This window comes from Drosophila virilis, chromosome 5 (genome assembly GCF_030788295.1).
Source record: "Drosophila virilis strain 15010-1051.87 chromosome 5, Dvir_AGI_RSII-ME, whole genome shotgun sequence".
In the NCBI taxonomy this organism is placed as follows: Eukaryota; Metazoa; Arthropoda; class Insecta; order Diptera; family Drosophilidae; genus Drosophila; species Drosophila virilis.
The window spans coordinates 2,360,339-2,386,078 of NC_091547.1; the positions used below are offsets into that span (position 1 = coordinate 2,360,339).

The 25,740-nt window shown below is 43.4% G+C and overlaps 3 protein-coding genes across 6 annotated transcripts in view; 2 read left to right on the top strand and 1 right to left on the bottom strand.

The window, feature by feature from the left end:
• NaCP60E (Na channel protein 60E) overlaps positions 1-25,740 on the top strand; it is a 96,130-nt gene that overhangs the window by 45,000 nt on the left and 25,390 nt on the right. For 2 of the 4 annotated variants that reach the window (XM_070210017.1, XM_070210019.1), the window contains exons 2-5: positions 15,941-16,069; positions 16,923-16,937; positions 17,307-17,522; positions 17,584-19,760. In XM_070210017.1, the coding sequence (XP_070066118.1) occupies positions 15,986-16,069; positions 16,923-16,937; positions 17,307-17,522; positions 17,584-19,760 (2,492 nt within the window). In that variant the 5' untranslated portion in view covers positions 15,941-15,985. Of the gene's footprint in view, positions 1-9,905; positions 10,115-12,994; positions 13,204-13,266; positions 13,678-13,743; positions 13,964-14,022; positions 14,158-14,220; positions 14,951-15,014; positions 15,230-15,288; positions 15,460-15,525; positions 15,720-15,778; positions 15,882-15,940; positions 16,070-16,922; positions 16,938-17,306; positions 17,523-17,583; positions 19,761-25,740 lie in introns of all 4 variants that reach the window. The other 2 variants (XM_070210020.1, XM_070210018.1) reach the window with 2 other exon arrangements.
• LOC6635851 (uncharacterized) lies at positions 4,988-6,568 on the top strand. Its single transcript, XM_032436223.2, has 2 exons — positions 4,988-5,146; positions 5,218-6,568. Exons 1-2 carry the CDS (start codon positions 5,129-5,131, stop codon positions 6,325-6,327), a joined length of 1,128 nt encoding a protein of 375 aa, XP_032292114.1. The 5' UTR covers positions 4,988-5,128; the 3' UTR covers positions 6,328-6,568.
• On the bottom strand, positions 7,778-12,823 carry Tpc2 (Thiamine pyrophosphate carrier protein 2). The gene is made up of 4 exons (XM_002059438.4): positions 12,685-12,823; positions 12,478-12,571; positions 11,835-12,370; positions 7,778-9,003 (listed from the first exon to the last, which is right to left on the bottom strand). Exons 3-4 carry the CDS (start codon positions 11,850-11,852, stop codon positions 7,921-7,923), a joined length of 1,101 nt encoding a protein of 366 aa, XP_002059474.2. The 5' UTR covers positions 11,853-12,370; positions 12,478-12,571; positions 12,685-12,823; the 3' UTR covers positions 7,778-7,920.

Here is a 25,740-nt window from a genome sequence, read left to right on the forward strand (position 1 = left end):
AGCTGAAGACAAGAAAAAAAACACTTGGCCCTTTATATATCTCTAGAATAGAATCTCAAGCCCAGCAGCTTCTTTCTGCTGCCCTGGCACACACTTTAGAACCTTTCTCTTTCTCTCTCAAGAAATCATTTGACAGCTAGACAGCCTAGGGTATCTTGCTAGTCGTTCAGTTCAATTGCCTTTCTGTAGCTTTGAGAATAGCTTTGCTTCCGCATAAACCAAGTTGCGCATCTGCCGAAGATGTTGCCAGCCGGTTTCTGGTTGCAGGTTGCTGCTGCTGCTGCAGTTGACTTTTTTTTTATTGCTGCTGCTGCTGCAGTTTCTTTTGCTGCTGCTGCTGCTGCTGCATTATGCAATACGGGGAAGATGTGCGTTGGTTGCATTTAATGTTAATGTGCGACCGCCAACCGGTTGCCCATCAATGTAGCCCTGCTTCCCAGTCTCCCACTCTGTCTCCCTCCCTACCTCTCCCTCCCTCCCACTCTCTCTCTCTCCCCATCTCACTCTCACCCTCCGGCTGCTGCTTTGCTGTCGTAGTCTTGGCTGTTTGCCCGTTTATCATCATCATCAAGCGTTACATACGAACTTGCAACTTGATTTTCCCAGTTAGTTAATGACTTTTAAGGTCTGGCTTATATAGCATATTGCTTATATCTATCTGTAAGTTTGTTGTATTTGGAATTTACCTAATCATCTATACTCTAACAATTCGGGGCACACACTTCACAATCAAATCGTGTTTGTAACGCTGCGAAAGCAGCTCAAATCAATTTGTTGTTGACTCGCTTCAGATATCTTCGTCTTCTATAGCCAACATCAGATCTCTTCTATATCCTGCAGATTCAAACTTATTTATATTATTTATTTATTTACTTTCATTTGTCTACAGAGTATTAATCTATAGAAAATAGTTTAAGTGAATGCATTTCCATCAAATTTGAACCGGCGACTTCTTGCTTGCTGGCTCTACGTGAAGTCGATTGCGAATAATTGTATATGCCACTCTTATAGTTGCATACCTAATTCAAATAAACCGATTCGACACATCTAACAGATTAATGGATCGTGCGAATATTATTAGGAATCAAAAAAGAACTCTCATTATTATGAAACAAGTTTGGTAAGAACTGAAGTTTAGTTTGACTCGAAAGTTATAGAACGGAACTGAATCCATCTTGTTCATTATACCCATTCCACAATCCTTAGCTCGACGCTAAGGATGCAAAATCGGTACCCAGGGAACACTGCGAGGAGGCCATTATAATTTGAATGGGGTCATAACTAAATATGACCTTCGAGTCAACTTGAAATGCTTTAATTGGTTTTTATTAAAATATTTTCATATAATGTTAAATTAATTTAAAGAAATTATGTAAATATTTGCATCGACTTAAAAGTGTTTTGCCCATTTGTCTTGTTGCCAACTTAAGAATTTTTAGTAAACATTAAAGCTTGCCAGCTCTAGATGCAGATGTATAGCAATAAAAACACAGTCAGAAATTGGAATGTTCAGAAAATGAGGATTTATTTATTCCTTCAATTTGAGCGGGCTATTTGGCACACTGTCGACATAATTGGGCTCGCCGACGACCACATTTGGCAGCAGGGCAGCGCAGAAGGCCAGAAGCAATCCCAGTTTGAAGTTCATTGCGAAGGAATTCTTTTTGAATGTTAAATGAAACACTAAACGCGTCTGCTTTTATACGCACCTGTTGTGCTCAGTTATGTAACTGTGGTGTAATCCGATTTTATGGTATATGATATGCATATATATATATAAATTATAATCACATTATTATGGTTATTATGAAAGCTGTTGCATAACAGGAAAAACCTTTGGGGTCCAGGCAGAAGCCCTCAAGGTTAAGACAGCTTGAATCTGTCAGAAAGTCTGCAATATTATGACGTTGTTGGCAAATATTTACAACTTAGCCCCGTCCTCTACAGATGTTTACTTTTGATTCAAGGTTATGAACCAAAACCTCAACTTGATCCGTTTTCCAAAAATGAGAAAACAGATCAACTATAAGCCAAACTTTTGCTAAAATACTTATAAGAAACGTTTCAGGGAAACCCAGATACAAAGGAGCCAAGCAAGCGCACTTAACTAAATTCACAAATTGAACCAGCAAAGTGGTTCAAAGCTGAACTTTTCTTTGATTGAAGCCCTGATATATTTGATTATATCTTGCAGTGTTGATGTGTCCCTTTCTCGCGCTCTCTCTCGGTCCCTCCCTCTATCTGAGCCCCTGAGAAACTAACTTGATTTATGAATTGAACCAGCAAAGTGGTTCAAAGCTGAACTTTTCTTTGTTAAAAGCTCTTATACCTATATTTTATTACATCTTGCAGTGTTGATATGTCCCTCTCTCGCTCTCTCTATCTCTCTCTGTCTCTCTTTTTGCCTAACAAGCTTCAGATTATGTTGAAAATAGATAAGTCAGGGTATCTAAGCAAACGGTGCAACATTGAAAGCTTTTCCCCTCTTATTTGATTTGTAACAGCTGCCCTCAATGTTTTAGTTGTTGTTGTTGCTGCTGAAGTAGCTTTTATGTAAGCACCTGGTTTGATGATTTTAATATGATTCGACCTGCTTGGTCGACGGCAATTTCATAGGTCTTTTGTTTACATTTTTGAGTTTATCAAAAAAAAAAAACAAAATGTATATTCATTAAGTTGGCAATAGATGGGCAACTGATCGGCGAGGCTTGCAGAGCTTTGAGGAATGTTAAGCAACTGATTTGCATGGTTACATCTGCCTGCCTCCCCCCCCCCCCCATAGACCCCCTCATCAGCTGATGATAACGGTAATGAATATTGCCGCCCATTTGGCGCTCAGCGAGCACTAATGAAGACCGTGTTACTAATCAGCAGCGAAAGCAAAACAATGGCTCCCCGTCCAACATGGTCAGTTATGGTTACAGATACAGATACAACAGCTGCAGATACAGATACATTGGCGACCAGAGATACGGATGCGGGCGCGCTCTGGCCATGACCTCGTCTCTGATGTAAGAATGGGCGGCAAATCAGCACAGTTTCGCCAAAGCTGCAACAGAGCGTGATCTGGCTGTTGTTTCTGGTTTCTCCAACAGCCAGTGGCAAGTCCCAATCCAATTGGCCGCCAATTGGGAAAGTACTTAAACAAATGTCCATTCGAAGTGTGTGTAATCCTCGTATTACTTCAGTCCCTTGTCTCATTACAAACATTTGTAAAGCTACTTAAACGGTTGACTAGATGGAAGAGTTGCGTTTAAATATTATTTGCTTATCCAATTGAGAGATATATTCTCCATCAGGCAACTCTTGGAGCTCTTCGTTTTCATTATCACTCGTTTCGCTTATCACTGCAAAGATTTCCACTTGTTCCCCATGATTAAGGGTTTCGCTTTTAACCTGTTCTCAGTATGTTCCATTTTCAAATGTTCTCCTTATGTCACTTTTATTTCCTACCTACACTATTTCACTTCTCATTTTCGCTTGTTGCTTAACCAAGAAAAGATTTCCACCTGTTTCCTACGATTATGTGTTTCAATACCACTTGTTTCTAGTTTCATTTGTTACCTTCACTTATAAAATGTTCCATTTTCAATTGTTCCCTTTTTAATATGTTCCTAATAAGGTGTTTCGTTGTTGTACATGTTCCCAATAAGATTCCATTTTCATTTGTTACGTTCACAGTGTTTCATTCTCAATTGTTCCCTTTTCCATTTTCACTTGTTCTCACTTGCGTTTTGTTTCATATATTTAATCTTTTTGTAAATTGATTATTCCAACATTTGGTTGAGATTAATCAAAAGAAGGCTCTTAATCTTGGCTTTTTTACAGCTCATTTATTAAATTGAACATTTTAATAAACGATGTACATAATCTGTTAAGCCCAAAGCAAATATAAGCAGGCAATAAAAACAATTTGCAAACTTAAATGGATTGACACACTAACACACATAAAAATCACACTTTACGCTGGACGGAAATAGCAGCAAAAAAAAAAAAGCAATTGTAACTGGCGCAAATTAAACCAATTTTTGATGTGCAACACCAAATGCCGCAAATGCCGATGACAGCTTAATTATTTTCAAGAGAGTGAGAGGGAGAGAGAGAGAGCGAGAGAGATACATTTCATATGATATTGTTAATGGGTTAACAACGCGTCAAGTCCAAGCTCAAAGAAAATATAACAAAAAAAAAAAGAAGAAAAAAACCCGTAAGCAAAAGGGTTTGGCCAATCAAAAGCCAGCCAAGCCAACGGGGCCGTTATGCAAGCAGTTGTTGTTGTTGCTGTCTCCTTTTGTTGTGTAAGGCAAAGGCTCACGGGCAGCAACAACAACAACAGCAACAACAACAACAACAAAAGGAATTGCCAATAGGAAGTTCATATCGGCAGCAATATTACCGTAAGCATAAACGTAAACACAATCAAAATAACTGTTAATACCTAACCAGCAGCAACAAATAACAACAATAAATTACGACAAGAGAAGGGGGGGGGGGGGTCTGCTCAACTTGCATATTAATTTAATTTTGTTGTTGTTCGTTGTCGATATTCGATTTAAAATTTGAATTTTAAAATTTTCGTAGCCCAACCAGATTTTCTCTTAGTGAATGAAAGTGGAGCACTGCACAGACCACCCTCCCTCCCCCCCCCCCCCCCCTTGCTCACACAACAAAAAGAGCGGAAGAGCTGGCAGAGTTTATTTTTTTTTTTTTTTGTTCGATCTTGATCTCGTACAAGTTTTGCAAAGGGCGCTCGTCTCGCGTGTGAAAGGTCAACACTCTCGAGCGCGAAACGAAAACGAAATTGAGAGAGAAAAATAAAACGAAAACGAAAGCGAACAGCAAAACGAGACGGCCTTCAATGGGCCGTCGTCGTCTGCAGACGCCCGCCCGTTCGCTCTCTCTCTCGCTCTCAGCTCAAGATTATCTTTGGCACTTGCCAACACTTACATAACGGCGACTCAGGCTAAATTCGGCATCTCCCGTTGGTTTGGTTCGTGTATAAAAACGCGCCGCTGCGCCGTTTGCCGAATCATTTACAGTTTGTCGTTGTCCCCAGCAGACGACCAAAAAGGGAACAGAAGGCAAAAGCAGGCACATCCTGAACAGCTGAGTCGTTAACCCTAACAAAATGGCGGCGTATTTCATAGTGAGTGTGCACCGTTGCTGTTGTTGCAATTGTTTTCAGTGGATTTTAACCGTTGTCCTACACTTGCACAGCTGAGCGTCTTACTGCTCGCCAGTCCGGCCGCCTGGGGCAAGCCCACCTTTGGTCGGGAGCACGTCCACATACGCATACACCTGCCCGAAAGTGACGGCGGCGGCGGTCATGATCATGGCCATGGTCACGGCGGCAGCGGCGGCGGCGGCGACTTTTCCGCTTACGAGATACACGATCATGGTCATGGCGGCGGCGGCGGCGGCGGAGGAGGCGGCGGTTACGGTGGCGGCGGTCATGTAAGCACCTTTGCTATCATCACCGAGAATCATGGCGCCTCGGGTGGCGGTCATTACGGCGGCGGCGGCGGCGGCGGCTATAGCGGCGGTTACAGCGCCGGCGGACATGACCATGGACACGATGAGGCCAAGCTGGCAGTGATTGCAGCTGCTGCCGGCGGCGGCGGCGGTGGACATGGCGGCGGACATGACTACAGCGGCGGCGGACATGGCGGCGGCCATGACAGCGGCGTGGCGCACATTGCGGCCATTGCAGCCAGCTCAGATGCCTCCTCACATGGCAGCAGCGGCTACGGTGGCTACAGCGGCGGCGGCGGCGGCGGCGGCGGTGGACATGGTCATGGTGTGGCTCAGATTGCGGCCATTGCAGCCAGCTCGGATGCCTCTGCGCATGGCGGCAGCGGCTACGGCGGCTACAGCGGCGGCGGTGGCGGCGGCGGCGGCGGCTACGGCGGCGGTGGTGGACACGGCGGCGGTCATGATGATGCGCACCTGGCCGCTGTGATAGCTGCCTCTGGCTCCGCCTCTTCCTCGTCCGCCTCGCATGGTTCCGGTGATGTGGGCTACAGCAGCTATGCAGCGCCCGCCAGCGGCTGGGCCGGCTCCGGCGTCAGCTCCGGCTACTCCGGCTACAGTGGAGGCAGCAGCTACAGCAGCGGCGGCGGTGGCTACAGCGGAGGCGGCGGTGGCTACAGCGGAGGCGGTGGCGGGGGCGGCTACAGCGGTGGACACGATGATAGCCAACTAGTTGCCGCAGCTGCTGCTGGCGGCGGCTCACATGGCTCCGGAGGCGGCGGCGGCGGTGGTGGCTACAGCTACTCGGCGCCCACTGGCGGCTGGTCCGGCGGCGGCGGAGGTTCCAGCTGGTCCTAGGCAGCAGCCAGGGTGGCCATTGGTCGTCTAGTCTATGTTCATGTTCATGGCCCATTCGATATAAGTTATGATTCGCGCACAATCCATGCACAAAGGTTGGCAGTCCAAGTCAAACCGACAGCTACATCATCTCCTCCAGCATCTGCATCCGCATCTTCTTCGTATTTATATAACTGGCTAATTTGCCCAATCTTGAATATGTCCATGTGTACAAAATAAAGTATGTAGTCTAATAATTTAAGAGCACAGAAAAGTCGACTCTCGCGGTCAACCGGCCGCGATTATGTCAGCCGCCGACTTGGTGAAAGTGGCCACAGATGCCGCAACAGCTCCCAGCCTCGACTCATCATCATCTCATCACAGTGACGCAATCTCTTTCAAGATCAAGTTATCAAGTTATCATCGATGTGGATGATGATGATGATGATAATTATGCGACGATCGACAAACACGTTTGCCTCGCAAACAATTAGTTAATATTATCAAAAAGAGTCGGAAGGGAATCGGAAATTATATATAATTCCACTCGTATGCATGATTTCCAGCCATTTTCCAGTTCATGGTGGGGAAATGAGGTGTGAAATTTTACTTGAGTAACCTTAGTTGAGTGTGAGCTAAGACGGGATTTCTTGTGGAGAATTCCACTTGGTTGCATGAAACTTCTGTTCCACCCATTTTTCACTTCAGGGTGGGGAAAGGGGGGTTTCAAAAAATGGGTATGTATGCGATTTCTGAGGATTTTCATTGAAAACGTTAGCAAGAGTTTTTTTTGGAGAATTCCACTCGTTTGCGTGGAACTTTTGTTGCTTCCCACCCATTTTCCACTTCGTGAAGGGGAAATGCGACTCGAAATGGAATAAACGAATTGGGTATGAGTGAAATTTCTAAGGATTGTCATCAAGTTATCATTTTAGTTAAAAACTTTAAGAAGAAAAAGGTTTATTTGCTGAATTCCATTCGTTTGCATGGAACTTTTGTTGCTTCCCACCCATTTTCCACTTCGTGAAGGGGAAATGCGACTCGAAATGGGGTAAACGAATTGGGTATGAGTGCAATTTCTAAGGATTGTTATCAAATTATCATTTGAGTCAAAAACTTTAGGAAGAAAAAGATTTGTTTGCGGAATTTGACTCGTTTGCATGGAACTTTTGTTGTTTTCCACCCATTTTCCACTTCACGTTGGGGAAATGGATAATTGTGAAATCTTCGGGTTCCAATGATTCTAATGACATTTGAGTCGAAAACTTGTTTTCGTCGAATGCTCAAGACATTTCAAGTTTCCCACAGATTTAGTTTTATGTCCAGATCCGCACAGCTATAGCTTGGCTATAGATAGAGCTAATTTCTGGCTTGAATACATTTCAGATTGGATTTTCATCAACTGATCGATTGTTAAAATGATTAAAATTATTATTAATTATTATAATCCAATATCGTAAGAAAAGAGTGTAGGAAAAGCATATCGAAATGAAGTTCTGTTGCATATAGTATATACACATATGTATATGTACATACATATTTATATACATACATATATATATATATATATATATATATATTGTAATAGTTGTTTACTTTTCAAGAGGGTTTCAATTATTTCACAGATTTCTTGACACCGGACCTGTTCTCCTTCTTCATCTCCTTCTCGTAGTCCCTCTTCTCCTTTGTCACTTTGTCAGTTTTCTGCTCCTCCTCCTTCTCCTTCAAGCCCTGCTCGTATTTCTGATAGGGCATGGTAATGTTGCGATTAAAATAATCGTATATGGTAAAATAGAAGGCGGACATGACGCCCGACTTGTACAGCGTGGGCAGCATACCCTTGTAGAAGCCCAGCCAGCCCTCCTTCTCGAACGTGGTGCGCATACAGTGCATTATCGTGTCGCAGTTGGGATTGCTGCCGAATGTCTTGCGATCGTGCTGGAAGTGGCTGAGCATGGTTCGTTTCTTGATCAGATCGGCCGGGTAGACCAGCATCTTGGATAGAACGCCGGCAATGGCACCATTGAAAAACAACAGGGCGCCGGGTATTGTATGCTTGGGCGTGGGATCGCCATGGAAGTAACCGTTCAGGGTGATGGCCAGACGATTGCAGAACTTATAGATGACGAAATTGGCGCCCACCAGCGGATAGATCTGTATTAGGGTCATCATCATGCCGCTTGAGATGCCGCGTATGCCCTCCTTTTTGAATATTTTGCCAACGCCAGACACCGGCTTCAGCGATCCGGCAAGACTGCCCGGATCGGCGGCCACCACCCGGGTGCGGATCACATCGAATGGCTGCGCCAATATTGTGCCCATGCAGCCGGCCAGGCCGCCGCACATAAAATAGCTGAGATGCGGATGATCGTTAAAGAATTTTGTTTGATAGGCGGCCTGATGCAGTTGCTCATACGACCAGAACTGCACCAGGGCGTACGTGATGCTCATCATTTGGGCGGCCATGTGACCCTTCCAAACGCCGCGCAGCCCCTCCTCCCGATAGATGCTGGAGAACGCATGCAACATTCCGCTATATTTTGAATTTAACGATTTCCTCTTCAACGGCTCCACCTGCAATTGGAATCGTATCTTTAGCACATCAAACGGCTGCGTTACAAATCGTGTTATTGCCCCGGAAACACCACCTCCAATCGCCTGCAGCATTTGAACATGCGTCGAGTTCGTGGACGACTTCTGAAATGGGCTTCAATCAGATACATACATTCTCCTCTGATCCAATTTAATTGCAATTACAATGTTTAACAATTGTTCGTTGCGTGTAATTCTGAAGCACTCGAAACTATCTATTTAAATGACACCTGGTTAGGACACCCTGTGAAGTGTTTACTCATTTTCTTATTGGAGCCCCAACTGATTGGTCTTCAAAGACTCTTGCGACACCCAGTGCGGTGGTTAAACAGTTTCTTATTAGAATCTGAACTGAACTTCATAATTGTTTACTTTCATAATTATTCTAATTTATATTAGCTTAGTCTTTCAATCTACTTAAACTAGCAGCAAAATGGCATTGGGTCACCCTGTGATGTGTTTATTTATTCTCATTTATATCAGCTTCGGCTTTCTTATTGGAATCTACGCTGATTTACTTGTAATCTTTAAAAAGCACAAGAAATGTTCATAGCTTGTGAAAATTCTCTTTCTTACTAACTCCCTCTCTCTCTCTCTCTCTCTCTCTCTGTCTGATTGCAGTTGCCACCCTGTGCGGTGGTTAAACATTTTCTTATTAGAATCTAAGCTGGTTTACTTGCATATTAATTCGAAATTGTTTTGTCGAATTCGAATATTTATAATTGTTTACTTTCATAATTATTCTAATTTATATTAGCTTAGACTTTCAATCTACTTAAACTAGCAGCAAAATGGTATTGGGTCACCCTGTGATGTGTTTATTTATTCTCATTTATATCAGCTTAAACTTTCTTATTGGAATCTGAGCTGATTTACTTTTAATTTTTAAAAAGCACAAAAAATGGGATTTGGTCAGTTGCCTTCATAGCTTTAAGTGACACCCTGTGAAAATTCTCTTTCTTACTAACTCCCTCTCTCTCTCTCTCTCGCTCTCTGTCTGATTGCAGTTGCCAAACAGCAGGTCGTCGCGTACACGCAAAAGTCGCAGGTCAAGCACGAGACTCGCCACATTCAGCTGGTGCGCGAATATGGCTTCCATCCGCGCACCAAAGCCTCCGTGGAGGACGGCGACGTGTTGCCCCGAAAGTTTGAGCCCTTTCCGGAGGACATGTACGGCAAGCCGCTTGAGGAGATTGACACCTTTATATACGAGGAGGTAAGTTCCCCCCCCCCCCCCCCCCCACACTCTCCCATGACCATGCCCCCGCCCACCGTTCATATGCATATTGTTGCAACAAAAAACAACAAAATATGCCAAAAATAAACCCAACTGCATTTGGCCCATTGCCATTTCCATTGCCTTTAATTAATAGCTCACACACACACACACGCACACACACAGATACACAGGGTGTTTTGTGTGCCAGTTTATTAAAAACAAAAAAAAAACCCCCAACTTTAGCAAAGCCCATTCACAGTGTGCAGCAAGTGGCACAGACGGAAATGGAACGCGCTGTTGTTGTTGCTGTTGATGAAAAGTGCAAATGCAGCGACTTAATGAAAATGAATGCACTTTTGATGGCAAACAGAGGTTAATGGAAATGCAAACGGTTAGAACAGCCCTCGTGGGCCCACTTGAAAAGCCAAATGCGCCACGGATATCAGCATAATGTTCCACAAAAACAAAAAACGGAGTGAGAGTAAATTTAGCAGCAGCTACAAAAACAAATATAAATACACACACACACACATGCAAATACACATTGCGGCAGGAAATGGGTCATGCGGAGTTTGCGTTTAAAAAAATGGCTGAGCAATGTGACGGTTGCCTTAAGCAAACTGCCAACCGACAGGTGGAGCTAGCGCTTGGCTTGGCCATGCAGCAGCCCAGCCAGTGCTGGACAAATTATAGGCGAACATGCAAGTTTACTTAAGACTTGGCAGCGTTCCATACAATTCACACACACACACACACACACAGACGAACACACACACACACACGTGCACGTGTCGTGGTCAAATATTTTCAGGCAACGGGCTGGGTCAGGGTTTGAGTTGGGCCAACGTAAACATGCATTCAAATGGCCCGTAACGCCATCAGGGCTGGCGTAAATGTAACGAAATGTTGCCAGACATTAGCACGCACGCATGGCAACGCCATGCACACACATATGTGTAGCTGTGTGCGTGTGCTCGTGCGTTCGTTTACATGAAAAGTAGGCGAAGCAAAACTCTGGAAACGGAAAATCAAAGTGCTTAATGGCATTTAATGGCACACTTACAGCCGGCCAAACAGACGACAGCAGAGGCATGTTACAAGGAATATGATAAGACCAGACGCTTGCTTGCCAAAATGTACACAATCTGAAACCGAATATCCATTCCAGCTACAAGAGCTAACACAACTTTTCAGTTTGCACACTCAAACCGCACACCGCTTTTTCTTAAGCCCTCGTGCTTGACGCACACACACACACACAGCTACACAAACGGACCACAAAAGCACATGCAAATTTACAGAGCACACAGGCCCTTGGCGGGGGGTAGGTAATGGCCAAACTGCCGCCCAATCGTAATTTGTGCTTGTTACATTAAAATTTGTGCTTACTCGGCTGAACGACATTTATGTATGACAAACGACCTTGTGGGCGTGACAGGCGGTCACTCGTTTGATTATCCTTTGTCAACCTTAACAAGGCTGGCGCATCGGGCATACTTAATTGCAGAAATCACAGCGCTAATGAACCCCTTCGCCAACGGCGTGCAGGGGGGGGTTAGTCAATGCCAGATTGAGTCTCTAATGCTAAGAAATCGATAGAAGTGCGGCCAACTCCGAGACGCCGCTTGGTCTGGCCGCACTTTGCCTAATTGGAGGCCCCTACACGGTTGAACGGTTGGTTGTGCAGTGTACGTACGCCGGTTTGGCTGCTACTCACGGGTGGTTTATCTCTCATATCTGGTATAGACCGTTGTCCCGTCCGCTAGGGTTTAGAGGTCCAAGAGTCCCGTAAATGGCCACCTGGTAGAATAAATTTTCCGGTGGTATTTTTGTACTGTATCTAAATACAAAAGATTCGCATTGTGGGCTGGCTTTATGACTTCTTGGCAGTTGCGATAAGACGCTTAGTTCAGTTCAATTCAACTCACACACACACACATGCAAGCGGCACACTTACACATGTGAATACATGGGAATTTGGTTATGTTGAAAAAGCACGCTCGGAAATAACGTTTTTTATTTTTCCTCCGTCTTGGCAACTCAACACAAATGTTATTTTTTTTTTTTGTTTTTTTTTTCGTTTTGTGGAACTTTTGTAAACCAGTAATTTATTTAGCAAGTTTTCTCAAAGGGAAATTTCAAAGTGAATATTTTGTAAAGCACATTTATTTTCTGGTTTGAAAACTAATTTTGCAATTACTTCGGGCCTCAAGTTGCCCAGTCGGCATGTTCATTTTTGTACGTCAGAAGTTCCTGAAAGAAACAGAAATTGCAACAAATAAGCATCCAATTGTTGGCCAGAAACGAGATAAGCGGCATTTTGAGCGCTAGCGCTCCGATGGCCAGCACACGGTACTCACCACGAAAATGGTCGATGGCGTGGTGCGTTTACTTAGACCTTGCACGCATCTTCCTGCGCTTACGCTTCAACCTACGCATACGCTTCTTACGCCACTGTAAATATACAAGAAACACGCATAATTGTAACAATTGCTCTTTACATATTTAATGCACTTTATTTTTTTTCTTAATTTTGCACTTTTTCGATTGCGAAAATAATATTTTACCTTAGCTCTCATTTTCCTTCTGGTCACGAAGACGATCTGAGAACGAAAGAACGATGGCCCAGCGGAAGTTTAGCTGGCAGCCTCGCGTGGCCGGGTTTGACAGCTGCCAAGTATCGATAAGTCATATGACAGCTGTTTGAGCATCGAATATGTCTGTTAGGTGGGGAGCAGCTCTGTAACTGTTAAGTGGGGAGCAGTTATGTTAAGTATCGATTAGCTCTGTTAAGTTAACGACTCAATAGTGGCATCGATAATAATAAAAAAATCAACTCTAAACTGGCGCCAAAACTACAGTAAATTTCTTTTTCAGACATTTTGCGTAGTATCAAAGCGATTCCGAAAGAATTACATACACCGGTTTACGGGCACCAAAAGCCTATTTCTCTTCCATCCATGGAGTCAATGGCGACGCGTATGTGTCTACATTGCCACAAATCAATTTTTCGACTACTGCGTGATGGCAACCATTCTCTTCAACTGCATTTTCCTAGCCATGACGGAGACCGTGGAGGAAGCTGAGTAAGTTCGTGTCCCCAATACGACATAAATCCATGAATAATATTCTATTGTATGTGCATACAGATATATCTTCCTAGCCATTTACTCAATTGAAATGGTAATCAAAATCATTGCCAAAGGCTTTTTGCTCAACAAGTACACGTATTTGCGTAATCCATGGAATTGGCTGGACTTTGTGGTTATCACCAGTGGATATGCGACCATTGGCATGGAGGTGGGCAATCTGGCTGGTTTGCGGACATTTCGTGTGCTGCGCGCCCTAAAGACGGTGTCCATCATGCCCGGCCTGAAGACAATTATTAACGCACTCTTGCATTCGTTTCGCCAATTGGCGGAGGTCATGACATTGACCATCTTCTGCCTGATGGTGTTTGCCCTCTTCGCGCTGCAGGTCTACATGGGGGAATTGCGCAACAAATGCGTACGCAATGTGCCCACAGATTGGACCAACATATCGCATCTGGATTGGAAAATGTAAACAAGCAACTAGATTAGATTTATATGAATGCATTTACTGTATGATTTTTGCTACTGTTGCAGTTGGGTCAACGATACGGACAACTGGCTGTACGATGATGAGGAGCTGCCCACGATCTGCGGCAATCTGACGGGCGCCCGCCATTGCCCGCTCGGCTTCATGTGCATCTGCGTCGGCGACAATCCCAATCACGGCTACACGAACTTCGACAACTTCATGTGGTCCATGCTGACAACGTTCCAATTGATCACACTGGACTACTGGGAGAACGTTTACAATATGGTAGGGCAGTTGCTGGCTTCTCGGCTGCTCACTCACTAATCCGTTTATCCCGTTTGCAGGTGCTGGCGGCTTGCGGTCCAATGAGCGTCATATTTTTTACTGTGGTTGTGTTTTTCGGCTCATTCTACTTAATTAATCTGATGTTGGCTGTCGTCGCATTGAGCTACGAGGAGGAGGCGGAGATAACAAATGAGGCAAGCAACAAACTCCTTTGGAATCCAATCTTAGCTCATGCCTGTTTTTGTTGTTATTTTCAGGAGCGCAAAAAAGATCTGTTGGATCATCGTGACGATTCCACGTTTAGCTTTGATCCATCTGTGCTGAACGTGAAGAAGCTCAGCAAGAACAACAAAAAGAAGATCGACTCACGCAAAGGCGTGCTCCTGGCCTCCTACAGCAAGAAGAAGACGCGCCGAAAAAAGACCAAAGGCGGCAAAGATAATACCAGCAACAATGGCAGCAATGGCGTCGAGCAGGAACACATTAAATCTCTCTCGGCAACGCCCAGCCCTGGACCCAGTCCGCGCAACAGCACCACAGAGCGTCCCTCGGCGCTGGCCCTGCAGGCGCAGCAGCAAATGGAGCAGCAACAACAACAACAGCAGCAGCAACAGCAGCTTGTCCAAACGGAAACGGCGGCCACCTCGCAGTCGAAGACACGCATCAGCTTTAGGGAGGGCAGCATAAAGAATCCCAACATGCTGTACCCCTCGGACTACAAGGGTCAGCTGATGACGAGCAGTCGCCAGACCAGCTCGAATTCAAGTGGCGGCGTCAATCGCGAGTCCTCTCAGGATGATTCCGGCGTTGTCGATGATCACGAGGAGCAGGACACGGCCAACGAAATGGGACATGTCTCCACCGTGGAGCTGGCGCTGTCGCCGCGCGAGGTGCGCCTAATCAAATGCAACGGCAATATTGCGCGCATCAAAAATCACAATGTCTATGCTCTGCATCAAGAGTATTCCTCAGAGGTGGTCGTGATTGGTGAGCATAGCAAGAGTCGAATCATCATAGTTCCAATATATACTCACGTTTCTGCACCTTACAGATGACCTGCCCGATCGGAATTGTGATCGCTGCGTGCACTGCTGCGCGGATTACGAGAGCTGGCTGCAGTTTCAGAACTGTCTCTACAAGGTGGTGCGAGATCCGCTCTTCGAACTGGCCATTACGCTGTGCATTGTCTTGAACACCGCTTTTCTGGCCATGGAGCATCATGGCATGAGCGAGAGCTTTCGCAATGCCCTCGATGTGGGCAATAAGGTGGCATTGATTGACAGCTGAGATTTGTCAACACAATATTAACAACTATTTTCGCGCAGGTCTTTACGTCCATTTTCACATTCGAGTGCATTGTCAAGCTGATGGCCCTCTCCAAGGAGTTCTTCCTGTGCGGCTGGAACATATTCGATCTGATCATTGTCACAGCCAGCCTGCTGGATATCATCTTCGAGCTGGTCGATGGCCTCAGCGTGTTGCGCGGCCTGCGCTTGGTAAGTCAACACATTTTTTAGCTATAATTTTAACAGATTTTAATCTGGTTCCTTCGCCCGTTGCAGTTGCGCGTGCTGAAGCTGGCACAGTCTTGGACAACGATGAAGGTGCTGTTGAGCATCATTATATCGACGATTGGTGCGCTCGGCAACCTCACGTTGATCCTTGTTATAGTCATCTATATATTTGCCGTGATCGGCATGCAATTGTTTTCCAAAGACTACACAGCCGAAAAGTTTGCGCCAGATCCCGTGCCCAGGCAAGACAACAGCTAGACATAATTGCTTGTGCACATATTTATAATATTCTTTTATATAGATGGAATTTCAATGATTTCTTTCACTCGTTCATGATGATTTTTCGCATATTGTGTGGCGAATGGATTGAACCGCTCTGGGATTGTATGCGCGCCGAAGAGGAGGCAAGTTTTACACCAGTTTTAATATTTAATTATACTTTATAATGTTTGTCAATTCACAGCAAGGCGCCTCGACCTGCTTCGCCATATTTTTGCCCACTCTGGTGATGGGAAACTTCATGGTCCTAAACTTGTTCTTGGCCCTGTTGCTCAACAGCTTCAATTCCGAGGAGCTAAAATCCAAGAAAGAGGCAAGTCCAATGCATAATCCCTTTAGCAAATCTCTTATCGATTGTTATGTAAATGTTTATGTCTAAACGTTAAATGTGTCTATGTGCGTGCAAAACAATGTTAATCCATTTAAACAAAGGAAATTCCTTAAACAAAAACCCAAGTCTTGAGCACAAGCCATGCTTGTCATAAAAACCAAAACGCTAAAAACTAAAACAAAGTAATTAATTAACTATTTATACAACTTATATACTCTATATGGTGTTTATACGAATTTGCATTGCATTGTTTGTTCGGCGTGAATATGTGTGTGTGTCTATAACTTAGCCAAGTAAAAAACAACTAAAAACAACTCACATTTAACACAAATGCATAAAAAAATTGATGCCAATTGAATTATACACTGAACAAAATTGAAACGCACTTTTTACAAAAGGTGTAACATACACACAAATCTTTAAATTAACAGCCCAAATTCTCATTTTCATTCACTAAAACTATTTGAATTGTTTAATCATTTATTTGATATGCACAAAAAAAATAGATTGTGCTTAATTTCGGCGCTGCTCGAAATTACGTATTTTCGTTGTTGTATTTACTTAACGTATGTCTTATGCATTTCTTTTATGTAATCCTGTCTAAGTCTCAGTGTCTAAGTCTTAAATACTTATCTGATAATATTTCTATTTGCACTAAATTTACTTGAATTTACTAAAAAAAAAAAAAAAAACTAAAACTTTGTTCGTCAACTTTGCACAATGCGTTTAAACTTTTAAATACTAAACACACACACCACAATATACCAAAAAAATACCAAAAAAATAATATCCCAACAATTTAACAACATTTAAATACACAAAAACCGTTAAACAGATTTTCAAGAAAAAGGTAATTTTTTCAAACTCAAACTTAAAAACTACTTAAACAAATTGTTTGCTGTTTTTTGTTAATTTAAAAAAAAAAAAACCCCAAAAAAATTCTTAACCAAGAAAAATTAAAAAACCGCGTGTAAATAATATCCCCAGGCTGCATATTGATTGTTATTGTTATTTGTAAAATTTGCAACTTTTGTGTTTCTCGATGTTTAGCTTTTTGCCGTTAGATTGTATATTGCATTGGATAAATGATTGACTATATATAGCATATATATAAATGTGTGAACATTCCAAAAATTTCAATATTGTAGTGAAACCTTTATCTTTGCATACCCTTAACAATGCAACGCGTCGGCTAATCTAGACTTTTCTCTTCGTGTAGGAGGTGGGCGAGGAGTCAAAATTGGCCCGCAGCATTGAGCGTGTGCGCGATCTGATACGCAAGAAGCGACAGGAGCGCAAGGATCGCAAGGAGCGCAAGTACGCGGAAAAGTTTCAACAGATTGTGCTCGAGGCGCAGCAGGCGCATGTCGCAGCCAGAGAAATGGACAAGTCCGGCCTGCTGGCGGAAACAAAGTTCCATAGATTAAGCTACCAGGTGAGTGGCCCACAAATATTCAATGCAAGTCGCAGCTTATAGATTTATTAAACATTCACAGGAATCTATGAATCGACCAGTTTCTGGCTCGGATTTTGGCTTCCAAATTCCGCTCAGCGATGGCCTGCACACCATAGTCGATGGCCTCGAGTACGATGAGACGGCAGAGGCAGCAGACCAGCAGCAGCAGCAGCAACAGTTGCAGCAGCCGGCTGCTGATTATCTGCCACCGACTTACGAGTGCGCCATGCTGTCCGCCACGAGCAATGGCAACAGCAATGGGGGCGACAACAATCTCACGTCGATGGCGGGCAGATTGCAGCATCAGATCTCCTCGGGCGTGGGCACACAGCAGAACGATTCGCGTGACGAGGCCACCTACACAGAGTCCATAGAGCTGCGCCTGCTGGGCCAGTACAATTCGACGGACACAGATCCCTATGCCTATGCGGCGGATCAGCGCAGCGGCTCGTTTGCGCGCGGCGATTCGCTGCAGGACACCGACGAGGCCTATCTCAAGTATCAAAAGTCGCTGTTAACACGTTCGCCCAGCTACCGCAAGTCGCTGGATCGCCTGTCGCAGTCCAGCGGGCAATCGCAGCGTTCGCTGCTGCCCTCGCGCAGCCTCAAGTCGGAGGAGAGCGCCATGCGGCGGCACTCGAGCGGGCACTCGCTAAACTCCATATCCCTGGAGCAGGATGAGCTGCTGTCGCAGCAGGCGAATCTGCGCGAGGAGCTGCTCAATTGCGATCAGAAGGAGCTGTTTCAGTTTTTGCAGGAGGACGACGAGCTGCTGGCCAAAAAGAAGACAACCACCAGCAGCATCAAGTCGAATCTCAGCTACATATCCAATTCCATAATGCAAACGCTGGACTCCAGGCACTCCAGCACTGGCAATGGGCAGCAGGAGAGCGAACCGCTGATGGAGCACTCCGAATTCGACAATATCATACAGAGTTTCGAGAAGGAGCTGGAGGAGATCAAGCGTTCGACCAGCTCGCTGGAGCGCAAAATCTCCACGCTCGCTGAGCCCTCGCCAGCTGCCGATGAGGCGACCAAGGCCATAATGGATCATATTGCTGTGATAACCGGCGCCTCGGAGCGCACCGCTGCCGATGAGGTGGTGCATCCGCTGAATCCTTACGATAGCTACGATCTGTCCAGTGTGCCGCGACGCTCGCAGTCCGTCAGCGCCGCCGCCCAGCGTCAGTCCGTCAAGCTGAAGCGTCGCAGCCTAGAAAAGCAGCGCAAAATCGACGAGGACTTTAGCATATCGAACGAAATACGCAAAATCTGTGATCAAATACACGCACCCTTCGCGGCCATGGAGGCGCTGGCCGTCGCAGCCACCAGTGGCAGCAGCAGCACCGGCGGCGGGCAGTCGCCCTTCATGCGCCGCAAGAATGATCCGTTTAGCGTGCAGTTCGATCGCTTTAAGCGCCTGTCGCTGATCGAACGCGTCGAGGAGCTGCCCGAGGAGGATAAGCCCATATCGACGCTGCGCATCGAGTCGGAGAAGATGCCGCGCAAGTTTCACAACAGCGAACAGCTGCGCCTCGACAGCCTCTCGCTGAAGAGCACCAATTCGTATGAGAATTTGCTCATACAGAAACAGCAAATGTGCCGCGAGGCCAACAATCCGAATGGAGGTGTGCCGGCAACGCCGCCAACATCCCTGAAATCGAGCATAGAGCCACCGACACTGGCGCAAATTTCATCGCTAAAGGCAACACCGCCGCTGGCTGCCCTCACTGAGCACCAGCAGCACTATCATGCCACAAGCATACAAACCACAATTGCAACAACAGCAGCCGCAACAAAAACAATGCACCCAACGGCTGTGGGCGCGGGCGCATCCAAGCGCCGCGCCGAGCATCCACAATCGAGACTAGACAAAGCCGCTTCCTTTCAATCGGGCCGCACCGAATCGCGCAGCTCGGGCGCCGCCGATAACAGTAGCTCGGCACACGCCGGTCCACGCTCCATGTCCAATGGCCAGCAACCAGAGCGGGCTAGCGAGAAGACTGAGCCGATGGCGGCGACAACAAAGCCGTCGGCGTTTTCACGACTGACCGAAAAACCATGGCATTGTCTGGTTTCCTACGTAGACGATCTCACTGTCGGTGGGAGACGTAACTCGCAGGGCGCCTACAATGACCCCATGACTTTTCCGAGCTATGGCCAGACAAAGCCGCCAAAAGTGCCAGATGATTGCTTCCCACAAAAGTGCTACGATCAGTGAGTATCTACTACATAAACTTTATATAAAGCCACAGCTCAAACCATGAGTTTTGACCGAGTTATGGGATTGGGAAGTTTGGACCCATGTCTATATAGAAATTTTGAGGGTATAATATTTACATGAATTTGGACCAATAATTCGGTTGTCAGATTTGAATGCCATTTTAAAGTGGGGGCCTAACCATGAATAAAAAGCCCAACCTCGTGGAAATCGGTTGAGTTTTGACCGAGTTATGGGATTGGGAAGTTTTGATCCATGTCTATATAGAAATTTTGAGGGTATAATATTTACATGAATTTGGACCCAAAATTAGGTTGTCAGATTTGAATGCCATTTGAAAGTGGGGGCCTAACCATGAATAAAAAGCCCAACCTCGTGGAAATCGGTTGAGTTTTGACCGAGTTATGGGATTGGGAAGTTTTGACCCATGTCTATATAGAAATTTTGAGGGTATAATACTTACATGAATTTGGACCCAAAATTAGGTTGTCAGATTTGAATGCCATTTGAAAGTGGGTGCCTAACCATGAATAAAAAGCCCAACCTCGTGGAAATCGGTTGAGTTTTGACCGAGTTATGGGATTGGGAAGTTTTGACGCATGTCTATATAGAAATTTTGAGGGTATAATATTTACATGAATTTGGACCCAAAATTACGTTGTCAGATTTGAATGCCATTTGAAAGTGGGGGCCTAACCATGAATAAAAAGCCCAACCTCGTGGAGATCGGTTAAGTTTTGACCGAGTTATGAGATTGGGAAGTTTTGACCCATGTCTATATAGAAATTTTGAGGGTACAATATTTACATGAATTTGGACCCAAAATTAGGTTGTCAGATTTGAATGCCATTTTAAAGTGGGTGCCTAACCATGAATAAAAAGCCCAACCTCGTGGAAATCGGTTGAGTTTTTACCGAGTTATGGGATTGGGAAGTTTTGACCCATGTCTATATAGAAATTTTGAGGGTATAATATTTACATGAATTTGGACCCAAAATTAGGTTGTCAGATTTGAATGCCATTTGAAAGTGGGGGCCTAACCATGAATAAAAAGCCCAACCTCGTGGAAATCGGTTGAGTTTTGACCGAGTTATGGGATTGGGAAGTTTTGACCCATGTCTATATAGAAATTTTGAGGGTATAATATTTACATGAATTTGGACCCAAAATTAGGTTGTCAGATTTGAATGCCATTTGAAAGTGGGGGCCTAACCATGAATAAAAAGCCCAACCTCGTGGAAATCGGTTGAGTTTTGACCGAGTTATGGGATTGGGAAGTTTTGACCCATGTCTATATAGAAATTTTGAGGGTACAATATTTACATGAATTTATAGAAATTTTGAGGGTATAATATTTACATTAATTTGGACCCAAAATTAGGTTGTCAGATTTGAATGCCATTTTAAAGTGGGGGCCTAACCATGAATAAAAAGACCAACCTCGTGGAAATCGGTTGAGTTTTGACCGAGTTATGAGATTGGGAAGTTTTGACCCATGTCTATATAGAAATTTTGAGGGTATAATAATTACATGAATTTGGACCCAAAATTAGGTTGTCAGATTTGAATGCCATTTTAAAGTGGGGGCCTAATCATGAATAAAAAGCCCAACCTCGTGGAAATCGGTTGAGTTTTGACCGAGTTATGGGATTGGGAAGTTTTGACCCATGCCTATATAGAAATTTTGAGGGTATAATATTTACATGAATTTGGACCCAAAATTAGGTTGTCAGATTTGAATGCCATTTTAAAGTGGGGACCTAACCATGAATAAAATGCCCAACCTCGTGAACTTCGGTTGAGTTTTGACCGAGTTATGGGATTGGGAAGTTTTGACCCATGTCTATATAGAAATTTTGAGGGTGCAATATTTACATGAATTTGGACCCAAAATTAGGTTGTCAGATTTAAATGCCATTTTAAAGTGGGGACCTAACCATGAATAAAATGCCCAACCTCGTGAACTTCGGTTGAGTTTTGACCGAGTTATGGGATTGGGAAGTTTTGACGCATGTCTATATAGAAATTTTGAGGGTATAATATTTACATGAATTTATAGAAATTTTGAGGGTATAATATTTACATGAATTTGGACCCAAAATTAGGTTGTCAGATTTGAATGCCATTTTAAAGTGGGGGCCTAACCATGAATAAAAAGACCAACCTCGTGGAAATCGGTTGAGTTTTGACCGAGTTATGAGATTGGGAAGTTTTGACCCATGTCTATATAGAAATTTTGAGGGTATAATAATTACATGAATTTGGACCCAAAATTAGGTTGTCAGATTTGAATGCCATTTTAAAGTGGGGGCCTAACCATGAATAAAAAGCCCAACCTCGTGGAAATCGGTTGAGTTTTGACCGAGTTATGGGATTGGGAAGTTTTGACCCATGTCTATATAGAAATTTTGAGGGTGCAATATTTACATGAATTTGGACCCAAAATTAGGTTGTCAGATTTAAATGCCATTTTAAAGTGGGTGCCTAACCATGAATAAAAAGCCCAACCTCGTGGAAATCGGTTGAGTTTTGCCCGAGTTATGGGATTGGGAAGTTTTGACGCATGTCTATATAGAAATTTTGAGGGTATAATATTTACATGAATTTGGACCAAAAATTAGGTTGTTAGATTTGAATGCCATTTTAAAATGGGGGCCTAACCATGAATAAAAAGACCAACCTCGTGGAAATCGGTTGAGTTTTGACCGAGTTATGAGATTGGGAAGTTTTGACCCATGTCTATATAGAAATTTTGAGGGTATAATAATTACATGAATTTGGACCCAAAATTAGGTTGTCAGATTTGAATGCCATTTTAAAGTGGGGGCCTAATCATGAATAAAAAGCCCAACCTCGTGGAAATCGGTTGAGTTTTGACCGAGTTATGGGATTGGGAAGTTTTGACCCATGCCTATATAGAAATTTTGAGGGTATAATATTTACATGAATTTGGACCCAAAATTAGGTTGTCAGATTTGAATGCCATTTTAAAGTGGGGACCTAACCATGAATAAAATGCCCAACCTCGTGAACTTCGGTTGAGTTTTGACCGAGTTATGGGATTGGGAAGTTTTGACCCATGTCTATATAGAAATTTTGAGGGTGCAATATTTACATGAATTTGGACCCAAAATTAGGTTGTCAGATTTGAATGCCATTTTAAAGTGGGGGCCTAACCATGAATAAAAAGACCAACCTCGTGGAAATCGGTTGAGTTTTGACCGAGTTATGAGATTGGGAAGTTTTGACCCATGTCTATATAGAAATTTTGAGGGTATAATAATTACATGAATTTGGACCCAAAATTAGGTTGTCAGATTTGAATGCCATTTTAAAGTGGGGGCCTAACCATGAATAAAAAGCCCAACCTCGTGGAAATCGGTTGAGTTTTGACCGAGTTATGGGATTGGGAAGTTTTGACCCATGTCTATATAGAAATTTTGAGGGTGCAATATTTACATGAATTTGGACCCAAAATTAGGTTGTCAGATTTAAATGCCATTTTAAAGTGGGTGCCTAACCATGAATAAAAAGCCCAACCTCGTGGAAATCGGTTGAGTTTTGCCCGAGTTATGGGATTGGGAAGTTTTGACGCATGTCTATATAGAAATTTTGAGGGTATAATATTTACATGAATTTGGACCAAAAATTAGGTTGTTAGATTTGAATGCCATTTTAAAATGGGGGCCTAACCATGAATAAAAAGCCCAACCTCGTGGAAATCGGTTGAGTTTTGACCGAGTTATGAGATTGGGAAGTTTTGACCCATGTCTGTATAGAAATTTTGAGGGTATAATATTTACATGAATTTGGACCCAAAATTAGGTTGTCAGATTTGAATGCCATTTGAAAGTGCGGGCCTAACCATGAATAAAAAGCCCAACCTCGTGGAAATCGGTTGAGTTTTGACCGAGGGATGAGATTGGGAAGTTTTGACCCATGTCTATATAGAAATTTTGAGGGTATAATAATTACATGAATTTATAGAAATTTTGAGGGTATAATATTTACATGAATTTGGACCCAAAATTAGGTTGTCAGATTTGAATGCCATTTTAAAGTGGGGACCTAACCATGAATAAAATGCCCAACCTCGTGAACTTCGGTTGAGTTTTGACCGAGTTATGGGATTGGGAAGTTTTGACCCATGTCTATATAGAAATTTTGATTTTTTTACATGAATTTGGACCCAAAATTAGGTTGTCAGATTTGAATGCCATTTTAAAGTGGGTGCCTAACCATGAATAAAAAGCCCAACCTCGTGGAAATCGGTTGAGTTTTGACCGAGTTATGGGATTGGGAAGTTTTGACGCATGTCTATATAGAAATTTTGAGGGTATAATATTTACATGAATTTTGAGGGTATAATATTTACTTGAATTTGGACCCAAAATTAGGTTGTCAGATTTGAATGCCATTTTAAAGTGGGGACCTAACCATGAATAAAATGTCCAACCTCGTGAACTTCGGTTGAGTTTTGACCGAGTTATGGGATTGGGAAGTTTTGACCCATGTCTATATAGAAATTTTGAGGGTACAATATTTACATGAATGTGGACCCAAAATTAGGTTGTCAGATTTGAATGCCATTTTAAAGTGGGGACCTAACCATGAATAAAATGCCCAACCTCGTGAAAATCGGTTGAGTTTTGACCGAGTTATGGGATTGGGAAGTTTTGACCCATGTCTATATAGAAATTTTGAGGGTACAATATTTACATGAATTTGGACCCAAAATTAGGTTGTCAGATTTGAATGCCATTTTAAAGTGGGGGCCTAACCATAAATAAAAAGGCCAACCTCGTGGAAATCGGTTGAGTTTTGACCGAGTTATGAGATTGGGAAGTTTTGACCTATGTCTATATAGAAATTTTGAGGGTATAAATTTACATGAATTTGGACCCAAAATTAGGTTGTCAGATTTGAATGCCATTTTAAAGTGGGGGCCTAACCATGAATAAAAAGCCCAACCTCGTGGAAATCGGTTGAGTTTTGACCGAGTTATGGGATTGGGAAGTTTTGACGCATGTCTATATAGAAATTTTGAGGGTATAATATTTACATGAATTGGGACCCACAATAAGGTTGTCAGATTTGAATGCCATTTTAAAGTGGGGGCCTAACCATGAATAAAAAGCCCAACCTCGTGGAAATCGGTTGAGTTTTGACCGAGTTATGGGATTGGGAAGTTTTGACCCATGTCTATATAGAAATTTTGAGGGTATAATAATTACAGGAATTTGGAAGCAAAATTAGGTTGTCAGATTTGAATGCCATTTTAAAGTGGGGCCTAACCATGAATAAAATGCCCAACCTCGTGGAAATCGGTTGAGTTTTGACCGAGTTATGGGATTGGGAAGTTTTGACCCATGTCTATATAGAAATTTTGAGGGTATAATATTTACATGAATTTGCACCAAAAATTAGGTTGTTAGATTTGAATGCCATTTTAAAGTGGGGGCCTAACCATGAATAAAAAGCCCAACCTCGTGGAAATCGGTTGAGTTTTGACCGAGTTATGAGATTGGGAAGTTTTGACCTATGTCTATATAGAAATTTTGAGGGTATAATATTTACATGAATTTGGACCCAAAATTAGGTTGTCAGATTTGAATGCCATTTTAAAGTGGGGGCCTAACCATGAATAAAAAGCCCAACCTCGTGGAAATCGGTTGAGTTTTGACCGAGTTATGGGATTGGGAAGTTTTGACCCATGTCTATATAGAAATTTGGAGGGTACAATATTTACATGAATTTGGACCCAAAATTAGGTTGTCAGATTTGAATGCCATTTTAAAGTGGGTGCCTACCCATGAATAAAAAGCCCAACCTCGTGGAAATCGGTTGAGTTTTGACAGAGTTATGGGATTGGGAAGTTTTGACCCATGTCTATATAGAAATTTTGAGGGTATAATATTTACATGAATTTGGACCCAAAATTAGGTTGTCAGATTTGAATGCCATTTTAAAGTGGGG